Here is a 12330-nt window from a genome sequence, read left to right as displayed (position 1 = left end):
TCTCTCCCCGGGCCGCACAGCAGCCAGGGTCACGAACTCATCCACGACTGATTGGCCAAAAGAAGACCCAGCTTGGCCACTGATTGGCCGCGGGAGAATGCTGCTTTGGGGGCACCAAACTTGTATGAATTTATCCGGCGTCTGCCCGAACTCGCCGAGTTCAGTTCGTCGTTTTCCCACCTTTTTTTACTTCGGTTCTATCCGAAGTAGAAACCGCCGAATCAGGGGAAATTTGGCTGTTTTTCTTGTCGGATGGAACCGAATCGACAGCCCTACTCCCAATGGTCAAGACCATACCAGGAAATACTAGAAAAGTGGAATTATTTGGAGAGAGGCCTTGGTTACTGTTGAAAACATGATTTGCTCATTGCAGCCCACATCAAACACAAAATGAAGTTTTGTTAAAATACATATCCATTTCTCTGGAATGTGCCAGTCTATAAAAGGACAGACACATGACAGGGATGCAAAGAGACGTTCAGGAAGCTTTGGGACCAACAATACTGATTTTTAGGACCAATCTCTCTTTCAGATAGAGGTCAACCAACATCCTGGCAAAGACAAACCTAAAGCTTGAGGGGAAATTCAAAACCAACCTACATTGCAGCATCAGGATATTCAGGTAAGAAAAGTGGGGAAATCCTAGCAAGTCTGATTATGCCTTACGGGCTGTTTAGAGGAGGAGGAGGAGAAGGAGAAGAAGGAGGAGGAGGAGAAAAAGAAGAAGAGTTGGTTTTTATATGCTGACTTTCTCTACCACTTAAGGAAGACTCAAACCGGCTTACAATCTCCTTCCCTTCCCCTCCCCACAACAGATACCCTGTGAGGTAGGATGGGCTGAGAGTGTGTGACTAGCCCAAGGTCACCCAGCTGGCTTCGTGTGGAGGAGTGGGGAAACCAACCTGGTTCTCCAGATTAGAATCCACCACTTCAGCAAACTTCCACATGGTAGCCTGCAGATGTGCAAGCTCTTCCCCCATTGCCTTCAATGGAAGATTAAACATTTGCAAATACGACCTGAAGCGCAATCAATCTTTCCAGAACTATACGGGTGCAAGAAAGAAGCAGCAGAACATTTACCTGTACAGTTCTCTGAATCCCATCCACAGTAACAGGCAACAGCGCTGAAGCCAAGTTCCACTCACCAGCCACGCTAAGTTTTATTCCATCAACTTCCACCTGTTGTGACACCAAAGGAAAGAAACTGTTAGGATAAAGCCAGACAAGAAACAGAATTCAAGTTCACTGCTGTATACAAAGGAGCAACCCTCTTAAAACAGATGGCTCCCAAGCAACCTGTCATGTTTACTGCCTCTGACACAAAAGACAGGGTCTAACAACAGAGTCTTTTGAGCATCTCTGGGGAAGAGGTGAAGGACCTGCGAACAGCTGCCTATGGAGGGTTTCAAGTAATTTCCACCAAGTAGCAAACAGCCATCCAACTTTTAAACCATATCTGGACATGCAACGTTTACTGTAATTAGACAAGCAATGCATATGAATCCCAGTGACACTCGGCAACCCACACAACAGGCCTTGCATATAAAATGCTCTCCAAGGACTCACAAAGAACTTTTTGTATGATTTAATGAAGGGCTTCCACATTGTTATCTTAATTAATAAGACAGTAATTAATCTCAAAGTCCAGTCAAACTTTGCAGTTTCTGTCGTGCTCTTCCTCCAACTAACTATTAATTTAAAATATCATTTTTCAATATGCTATGAACAAAGTCACTAATAGTTGTTTCTTTGGCAATAAGAAAAACAAACTTGACATAAAAAAGGAAATATTATCTGTGCCCCATGCCTTTGTTTAATGAAGCATGGCCTTCCTAAACTTACTGCAAATATAAAACAATTTGCACAAAAATGTAGGGCCACAAAATGTTTAAAAAAATCAATTCTGACTTAGAAAAAGCAAAATTTAAAAATATATATAATAAAACACTGGCATTATTAACTGCAAAAAGAAAACAGATTTAACATACTGATTCTACTTCAAAAAAGACAAAACATTTTTCACCATTTATTCACAACTGAGATCAGGTGAATCCAATGTATTACTTTTTATTTCCCTGTATAATTTAGCAGTAATTATTATTGTAAACTTGTTGTTAGGCTAACAGTACAATACAGTACCATACATATTTTCCCAGAGGTCAGTCTCACTTTGTTAATGGGGTTTATTCGCAGTGTACACAGTAGGGTTGTCAACCTCCAGGTACTAACTGGAGGTCTCTTGCTATTACAACTGATCTCCAGCCAATAGAGTTCAGAGAAAATTGCCACTTTGGCAATTGGACTCTATTGCATTGAAGCCCCCCCCCCAAACCCCACCCTCCTCGGACTCCACACCAAAAACCTCCCGCTGGTGGCGAAGAGGGATCTGGCAACCCTAGTACACAGGATTGCACGGTTAAGTGGGTACCCGTACTGGACCAAAAACTTAGTATTTAATTTCAACAAGGCAGTGATCTTTTTTTAGCCAAACTGGCTCCTGATTGTGTCGAATGAGCAAAATTGCGACTCTAAAAAAACAGATTCACAAAGTGGCCACCTACTGTCACCCAAAGCCCCGTCTCTTCCAGTATGACCTGTCTACATATACAGATATTTGCTGGCTGAGGCTGGAAAATGAGTTACTCAAATCTTACATTTGACATTATTATCCTTTGTAAGTGCTTCTGAATAATTTATTATAATTACTATAACTCTTCCTAGCCACCGGCACCAGGATAAACTCAAAATACCGTTATTTATGATCAATTATTGGAATTCAAATTAATTTATTAACTGGATTAGGCATTCCAGCAGTGACATAGCAGATCCAGGAATCAGATCCTAACCCTACATAGTTATTTTTATTTCCTGAACTCATGAAAATGATACAGAATCCACCAAGATGGCCCAAGCAGGTTACAACTTACACACAATTTATATAGTAATATACAAGTTAAAACTTATTCAAAGATCCTTTCAATGAAATATAATTACAGTATACATTATCCCTAACTCGATCGCGAGAGCAAGAATGTATATGAGAAGTTAGGAAAGAGAATCAATCAGAAGCAGCACTATGCTGAGCTATACTAAAGAAGACCAGCTACAACAATAAAAAGGAAGAAGAGGTAGTCAGTTGAGCCTACCAGCGTGGTGTAGTAGTTAAGAGTGGTGGTTTGGAGTGGTGGATTCTGATCTGGAGACCCGGGTTTGATTCCCCACTGCTCCACATGAGCGGCGGGGACTAATCTGGTGAACCAGGTTGGTTTCCCCGCTCCTACACATGAAGCCAGCTGGGTGACCTTGGGCAAGTTACAGCTCTCTTAGAGCTCTCTCAGCCCCACCTACCTCACAGGGTGTCTGCTGGGGGGAAGGGAAGGCGATTGTAAGACAGTTTGATTCTTCCTTAAGTGGTAGAAAAGTTAGTATATAAAAACCAACTCTTCTTCTACCAAGTACAGCTCAGTCTGGAACTGAGAACTGTGCATATAGCATCACTGTAGTGGTAAACTGAATTTTTTTGTGTTGACAAAAAAATCCTATACGCTTTCACACAAAGGGTCACACTTTCCTTACAGATAAGCGTAAAGTCAGCTTTAAATAGCTTTGGATTATTTGGTATAACCTCAAAAGGGAGTTCAATAGACTTCTGACGAAGGGAGCTTTGACTCTCGAAAGTTTTTACCCTAAAAGTCTTGGTGGTCTCTAAGGTACTACTGGACTTGAACCTATATATCTAGGATTGAGCTGCTAATCACTTTGGCCCAGCAAAACTTGAATCACTTTCAGAATGCACTATACTGCTACACCTAGAGTGGCCAACCTCCAGGTACTAGCTGGAGATCTCCTGCTATTACAGCTGATCTCCAGCCGATACAGATCAGTTCACCTGGAGAAAATGGCTGCTTTGGCAATTGGACTCTATGGCACTGAAGTCCCTCCCCTCCCCAAACCCCGCCCTCCTCAGGCTCCTTCCCTAAAACCTCCCACCGGTGTCGAAGAGGGACCTGACAACCCTAACTACACCACATGTAAATTGTAGTTACTCTTTGGATTTCAGCCAGTCTCAAATGCATTAGAGAGTTAAAGCAGAATATCAGTGCAAACTAACCTGCTTTGTTACTCATCTGTGTAAGCAGTTCAAGGATTATGTTGACTGCCTTGATTTTAAGACCAGTGATTTGGTTCTTCCCGAAGTCTTATCAGCACATTTTATTCCTCATATGAATGCATCCTAACTTTGAAATGCCAGCTTGTGCAAAAGCTTCTTGAGTTACTTTAAAAGGTCCTACCATCAAATTTATTTTTGGTGTAGCAGTAAGCCTCTTCCACTTAAGCAGCAGTATAAATGCATCCCTTGAAAAACAAGTTCAAAGTGTTTGTTTCAATAGGTTTAAAACGAGGCAATGTTTAACACTGTAATGGTTGTTTCAAGTGACCGAGATAAGAACTCAGTATTTTTTTCACCTTCTATGAAAGTGTCAGTTTTTTCTGAAAGAGATTGTCATTGGGGGAAAATGCTTTATTGAGAGAGTAAACATTCGTAACAACCAGGGCAAAGAACACCTTTTTAGTCAAGCAAAGCTATTCAAAACTTTTTGGCTAGCAAAAACATCTTTGCCTTGGTTGTTACGAATGTTTACTCTCTCAATAAAGCATACAAAGATGTTTTTGCTAGCCAAAAAGTTTTGAATAGCTTTGCTTGACTAAAAAGGTGTTCTAGTGACATTATCATAGTCATATATAATTAGGGTTATTCAATGAGGAAATGGTTTGTGTTTAATGCTGATGGAAGTAGGTAATTCCGCACAAGTGCCAAACTCTTCCAGGGTGTGCACACCGCCTTTTCCTCTGCATTTACGCAAGTTGGAAAACTCAACGTTCCAAAGAGTATATGGAAACAATTTCCACATTTGCTTTTTATCTACTACTTATATAATAAAATATATCGAAGGTTAAACACATGAAAGTATTAGGATGAACTGATATTGCTGACTGCTTTTATCTAATATGAAAGGGAAAAACATCAACGGCAAATGACTGAAACCTGACTAACCTTTTCATTGTTAAGGACATGAAACAAGAGGACCAAGGGTCAATTATTCATTACAAAATGCTCCACACACTAATGACAGATTAATACAAAACAATGGGAAAAGTGAATTACATGTACTTTCCCTGATCATCCTCCTCCTGCCCTGAAGGGAAAACCAAACTGAGGGTGGGTCCTGATGAATTTATTAAACCAAATATAATCTGAGACAGACTAAAATTCAGAGCTATATCAGACAAGAGGGCCTTAAGCATGGATATCCTCCCAGTCTAAAATCCCAAGAGTCTTCACCATCACTTCCAAGACCATTAGGGTTGCCAGGTCCCTCTTCGCCACTGGCGGAAGGTTTTGGGGGCGGAGCCTCAGGAGAGCGGGGTTTGGGGAGGGGAGGGACTTCAATGTCATGGAGTCCAATGGCCAAAGCGGCCATTTTCTCCAGGTGATCTGATCTCTATCGGCTGGAGATCAGTTGTAATGGCAGGAGATCTCCAACCACTACCTGAGGGCTGGCAGCCCTAAAGATAATCTCTTTCACTTCAGGAAAGGAAACTTCGACAGATGGGTGGATGGTAAAACTTAAGAGACCAGGACCAGACACAAGTACCCAAGTTTGGAAACTGTTACACAGAATACCTGGCTAGGGAAAGGAAACCATCTTGCCCACTGCAGCTACCCTCCCTGAAAGACCATTTCTGCTACTGAAGTGAAAATCCAAATGAACATAGTTGGAAGTGATCGAATGCAGTATTCTAGCTCACACAAGTCTTTGTAATACAGGCCTGCTCATCCAACATCAAACTCTGGATGACATTAGATGTTCCTTTTGCTGACCTGGCATTAATCAGCAGCATTTTTACCCCACAAAGGACAGTGGAACAGCAAGGGAGAACCACTCAGCAGGTAGAGAAATCAGAAGGGAGAACAGACTAATGTTATAAATTCTCCATTCCCCAGCCTTGTGATCTTTCTTCTGCTTGTCCTGCTTAATACTGCTTCTGTGAATTCTGAAACAACAGCTTCAGAAATGGTCTTCCCATTGACAAAATAAATATCAAGTTGAACTGACCCTAGAATAGGAGATGATGTATGCCATCAGCCTCTAGTGGGTTCTACAGAGAAGCTTAAACAATACAGCCACTAAGGAGATTAAGTAAAGATTAAGTAAATGACACAGGCCTATCATCCTGCCAACAGGCTGTAGCTTACAAATCAATCCATTATCATTCAGGAGCCAGGGGAAGCTACAGACCCAAAACACAATCCTCACACCAGAGAAGAACTGCCTGAAATGTTGCTCTAGCTACCATCTGCTCAAAGAGAGATTTTCAGCAGCACAGAACCGGGTCTTCCGAATGGTAGCGTCCCAGCTATGGAATGCTCACCCAAGGAAGGTCAGTAAGAGCCCGACTGTTTCAACCTTTAGAAGACAGATTAAAACATACAGATAAAATTATACCGATAAAACAAGCATTCGGGGTTTGATTCACCTTTGATATTTTCGCTCGTGCAAGTGTGTGTGTAAGACAGAGGCCTTACTCCTTCCTGTAAGCTACCTTGAGCCATCATTTCCACACAAAAGAGGGGGTATAAATGGAACAAACAAGAGATGATTCAGTACAGACTCTGATCTGGAGAACTGGGTTTGATTCCCCACTCCTCCACATGAGCGGCGGAGGCTAATCTGATGAATTGGATTTGTTTCCCCACTCCGACACATGAAGCCAGCTGGGTGACCTTGGGCTAGTCACAGTTCTCTCAGCCCCATCCACCTCATATGGTGTCTGTTGTGGGGAGGGGAAGGGAAGGTGATCGTAAGCCAGTTTGATTCTTCCTTGAGTGGTAGAGGAAGGCAAATAAAAACAAACTCTTCTTCTTCCTTGATTGGTGGACGCCAGCAGGGCTGATGTGGACTTTAGTTCAATCACTACACTCTCTGTGGCTTGCCAAGGGCTGTTTCTATCAGTCATTTCCTTGCAGAGGAGTGAGGATACAGTACAGTAACTAGCAGAGCCTGTGCATGATAGGTGTTCGGGTCTTAGAATGGGGTCTGAAAAACTCAACCTCTTACTGATGGAAGTTGGGAGGAATCTGATGTTGAGAACTGTTAACATGAAACAGTTCAAAGCAGTAATAGCTTCATATGGTTAAACACGTACCTCAGTTACTTTATTAAAAATTACTGACACTGGAAATATGTTTGGTTTAATAGCGTTATACTTCACCAGGCTTTGCTCACCCTCATTTCACTGAGCATTAAGCAGCTGGGAGTCAGTGGGCCTTGGCTCTCTACCAGTTTTTTTTAAAACACAAAACATTTGCAAGGAGAAATGTTGTATAGTGACCAAAGGACACAGAATGCTGTGCATGATGAAATTCTACAAATCCTGCCCCCTACTGAAATGTCCCAAATGTATACTTTACCATTTCACATGACAAAAAGCAACCTACTCACCATTTCAAACCAAGCAATTTCTGCCTTCAATGAAGATAATTTTGTGCTACAGGTAGAAGTCACTATGGCACTGACAGAAGCCGTTCATTAAATGGGCACAAGAATGAAAGTTAAGGAAGAGGACCAGAACTCAAGGCTTCAACACAGGGGTCCACAATCTTTTTGAGTCTTCTTGAGTCTGTGGGCACATTTGGAATTCTGACACGGGACGGTGGGCACAGCAACCAAATGACTGCCACAAAAAATGGCTGCCGCAGGAGGAAGAACCAGACACAAAACGATTGCCACAGATTAACTTCAGTAACACAGTGCAGATTATTGTGCTGTGGCGGCAGCTGCTGCTAAAGCAACATTTTAAAAAATCTGCACCACCAATCAAATCTCCAGTAGTCCATCAGAATCCTTGCTGGGCTAAAGCCCTAACTGGCCCCACCCACTTCCTAAAAACACTTGGCGGGTACCAGAAAAGATGTCGGAGGGTGCCATGGCATTAGGGACCCCTGACCTAAGAGATGCTTTCCTTGAACGTAAGAACAGAAGAACGTAAGAAAAGCCCTGCTGGGTCAGACCAAGGCCCACCAAGTACAGCCGTCTGTTCACACAGTGGCCAACCAGAGAGAAGAGTTGTTCCTGCCCACACGGCACGTGTAAACTGCTTTTGAAACTGGTAAGCATGACTGGTCTTGTAGCAAGGTAGTGCTGTTTGTGTGTTATGTGGGCTCCCATTCAAATAAATGAATGAGCCTGAGATACTGGCCATTCCTGGTTGTTTTCACATTCCACTCTTCCTCCAAGCAGTTGAAAACAGCAAATGTAGGATTCAAAGGTAACATCCCACACAGTTATTGGCCAGACCTAGTATCTTCTCAGCTTCACCAACAGAATGTGAAAAAGGTGTTTTCCAACTGTTCTCTGGGCTTATGAACCACTGGCATTTAAATGTGTAAAATCATTTTTCATGATCCCCACCTCCCCACAATACACCCGCCTTATTTCTCAGCTGCTGTCATCACAGTTTTGTAGATACCTCAGTTTTCTTTTACTATTGCACTAGACAGCACAAAAATTAAGACTACTGCATTGGACACCAAGCCCAATAATAGTTGACTTTTACATTTCTTTGCTATTGGGAGGAGGTGTTTTATATTTTCTAAACCATATGCCACAGTTTGTCCGTAACCAGGTTTTTTATTTATATATAAAAAGGTAAAAGGTCCCCTGTGCAAGCACCTGGTCATTCCTGACCAATGGGGTGACATCACATCCCGACGTTTCCAAGGCAGACTTTGTTTGCGGGGTGGTTTGCCAGTGCCTTCCCCAGTCATCTTCCCTTTACCCCCAGCAAGCTGGGTACTCATTTTACTGACCTCGGAAGGATGGAAGGCTGAGTCAACCTTGAGCTGGCTACCTGAAACCGACTTCCATCGGGATCGAACTCAGGTCATGAGCAGAGCTTTTGACTGCAGTACTGCAGCTTAACACTCTGCGCCATGGGGCTCTTCATATAAATATATATTTTGCCTGTAGTTAAGCATTTCCACATGAAGGTTGTTACTTCAGGTAAAGAATTCTCCTGTCATGGAACATATGTCAATTCATAGGTTCTTTCCCTTCATTTTACCCATTCCAGTCCCACCAGGATGTGTACATGTAAACAGAATGTACTCAAAGGACACAATACATTTACTTGTTCCCAAGCAAACGGTTCATTTGCAGTTTAGCAAATGGAATTAAACATCTGAACACAGTATGTTCGGCTTCAAGCATCCTTCAGCGAACTAGCATTACCAAACTGGCATTGAAAGACTGCCACACAGTTGTGGCAAAAGAATGAAGCCATTCCCATGAAATGGTCCTGAAAAATGCTTTACCATTTGGAAGAGTCCGCCAGGTTTTGTGCTGGCATGCACATATATGAGTACTACCTGAAGCACCACACCATGGGAAATGACTGACAATACAAGCCATAGCCAAGTTCTGGATTTCAAGTGACCCTCAAAAATCAGTGTCATTTTCACCTTGAACCATCATGAAACATTTTCCCTCTTTTTCTTTTCCTCTGACCCATAAAAAAATTACTACTTATGCTAATCCTCCACTTACCATCTACTCTATCATTTGTCTCTTTTACTTTCATCTTCTCCACATTAATTCCCCACGTCTCTTTTGATCTAGTCTATTTGTTACCTTTTTTTTTGTGCTACCAATTCCTCCTGATAACAAATTTGCAGCCATAATGGTACATTTAATGCTGCAGGGTGATATTTTATTGATTCACTACTCTCTCCCTTCTTACTTCTGCATAATGATGAATATCATAATGGGCATATCATAGGATGAACTCATCTGCAAACTACATCCTGGTTTTTTTGGGGAGGGTGTATATTGGTGTAGCTGAAGATAAAATGCTTCAATCTGTAGATAATGTTTCTCATTTAATACTGGTGCAAACAGTATATGCAATCATGCTTGCTGCTTGACAGCTTGAGATGATTTTTGTTTTCAATAGCAATGCTCTCCAGAAGGTCAAGAATATATGATTTTCATTATTGAATTTTTTAAAATATTAAAAACATTCAGGACAACACTCTGAAACACCAGAAACTTGTAGAAGAAAGTGATTAGTTTATTTTGCTCAGAAAAAATCATCTTGGAAGAAATAAACAAATTTAATTATTAAGTGGCATCTGAAGTAGAGATTACGGCTGGCCAACTTTAATATTCTTCCCAAGATTGAGAGCCAAAAGCATATTATGCTACAAAAACGGACTTCCTTGTAGACACTCAGGCTATATACAAACAGCTGTTATGAAAAAGCTGGGACATTAGATACCAAAAATCTAAAGAGAAATGCTACATTAAAGTGAGAATCTGGCTTGGATGCGGAACAGCCTTTCTACGGGTGCAAGGATTTCTGCCCACAGAGAGCAATTTTCCCACCTTTCCACTCCTACCGCGGACCAAATGTTTGCCAGGAACAGGATTTCAGGAGGCATTTCAGGCTGCTGTGGGAGGGGGGATGTGAGAAAAATGCACTCCAATTGGCTTCAATCCAGTAATGCGCAGGCAGAAGCATAAAAAGACTTAGTAGAGTTTCACTTGTGCAACACTAAGCACTTTTCTCTCTACATATTACAGTGCCAGAAACTGGTTGCATGAAATCTTGTGCATACAGAACTGCAAGTGGGAATACAATAAATCTGACTTAGTGCAAGCAGCGAGTAGCCTTTTTCTTGTATATCTCCTTGGGCAAGAGTTCTAGTGCAAGCAGAAAATTTGGACTAGACCCAAACCCATGGGTGGAAATCCTTGCATCTGTGGAAACACTATTCTGGATAGGGGTGTGCAAAAGTTTTTGGTATTTTTCAGATTCGGGTTTATTGGACCCGAATTTTTTCAAGAAACCCAATAAAAGCTGAATGCCCATACCGGTAAATGGGTATTTCAGCTTTTTGGGGTCCCCCCACAAAAGCTGGCTCTATTATAGCATATGGGGATTTTTTTCAAGGCTGAACTTTTGGCCTTTCTACCGATTCTCCCCCCAGCCTCCCCTTCCAGGTGCTTTACTCCCGAGCAGTTCTGGAATCGCTAAGGGGCTGGAAAGGGTAAAAGCTGTGGGACTACAAGGCAAGAATGATAAGAAAGAGAAAAGGTTCAACACACCTAGCCCACATACATTTTTGGCCCTTTAAATTGCAATCCACCCTGTACTCGGAGAAAGAGGTAGATCCAAGTTTAGCAGCATAGATCTGTTGTCATCATATGTAGTGTGAGCCTAAGATTACAATGCTAAATATCTGTGACTTATTTCCTAATAACCAAGGGCTCGAATTTTGCATGAACAGTAAAATTCTCCTTTGTTGACATTACGGAAGAATCCTCTAATGTTTAGAAATCAGGGATTAAACAAACTTGGACTCCGAACTCGTATATTCAAGGGGACAGGAAACAGAATTTTTTGGTTCCATGCTTTACACAAAGAACAGTAACAAGGCATGGTTATCTTGCTTAGGCTCAGGATCCCAGCAGTATACTGTCATGAAGTTCCATGTTGGAGGCTGTGAAATATTTGTCCAAAACACAAAAACTACAATATCTATGTTAAATTGTGAAAAATTAGAACTTAGCAGAACCTCATGCTGGAGCAGACTTTCATAGTGCCCAACGTTGTCCAGAAGGGCTCACAGTTCTTGTTCAGGATGAGGCTCAACATAACTAAGCATGGAAATATGTTCCCCAGCTCCCACCCACCTCCCAATGCCCCATCATGTCAACCGCACTGTAGATGCTAGATAACAAAGGAACTACTGCTCTTCAATGCCTCATCAATGCGAAACTGAAAGTCATGATTCAAAGGGTGTCATGCCTCAGTAGCTTTGAATAGCATGCCTCAGGCCCCAAGTTTCAGCCCCCACCATCTTCAGTAAGAAGTATTGCAGATGACAGGAGTAGAAAGGCCTCCACCAAAGACCCTCTCAGTAGACAATATGACCTAGTTGGATCAATAATATGACCAGGTATAAAGTAGCATCCTATGAACATTATCTGAGCAATGAAGGATCTTGCCAACCACTGGATGGCAGGAGTCTTTATTGGTTAGAGAATTCAGCCGCTTCATGTTGGAGAAAATAAAGGAGTACTCCTGTTGAGTATCAGAAATCCAAACTACCAACTTTCCCCCAAAAAATGCACACCAGCAATTGAGAGGTGGTATCACTTTAGTGATAGCAACAATAGCACCACTGACGCAAGCCCATAACACAGTTTCTAAAGGCTCCATAAAACCCCATAATCTGTGCTGTTTAATCTTTTCTTTCATCCTGCT

The 12330-nt window shown here is 41.9% G+C and overlaps 1 protein-coding gene across 1 annotated transcript in view; it reads right to left on the bottom strand.

Annotated features, from left to right (window-relative positions):
* The window catches only part of PCCA (propionyl-CoA carboxylase subunit alpha), a 306082-nt gene that overhangs the window by 80868 nt on the left and 212884 nt on the right, over window positions 1–12330 (bottom strand). The window contains exon 20 of the mRNA XM_056861686.1: window positions 1081–1179. Coding sequence (XP_056717664.1) covers window positions 1081–1179 — 99 coding nt within the window. The remainder of the gene's footprint in view (window positions 1–1080; window positions 1180–12330) is intronic.

Source organism: Euleptes europaea, chromosome 16 (assembly GCF_029931775.1).
Source record: "Euleptes europaea isolate rEulEur1 chromosome 16, rEulEur1.hap1, whole genome shotgun sequence".
Classification (NCBI taxonomy): domain Eukaryota; kingdom Metazoa; phylum Chordata; class Lepidosauria; order Squamata; family Sphaerodactylidae; genus Euleptes; species Euleptes europaea.
The sequence above is the reverse complement of the archived record's forward strand: the minus strand, read 5'-3'. Positions and strand labels throughout refer to the sequence as shown.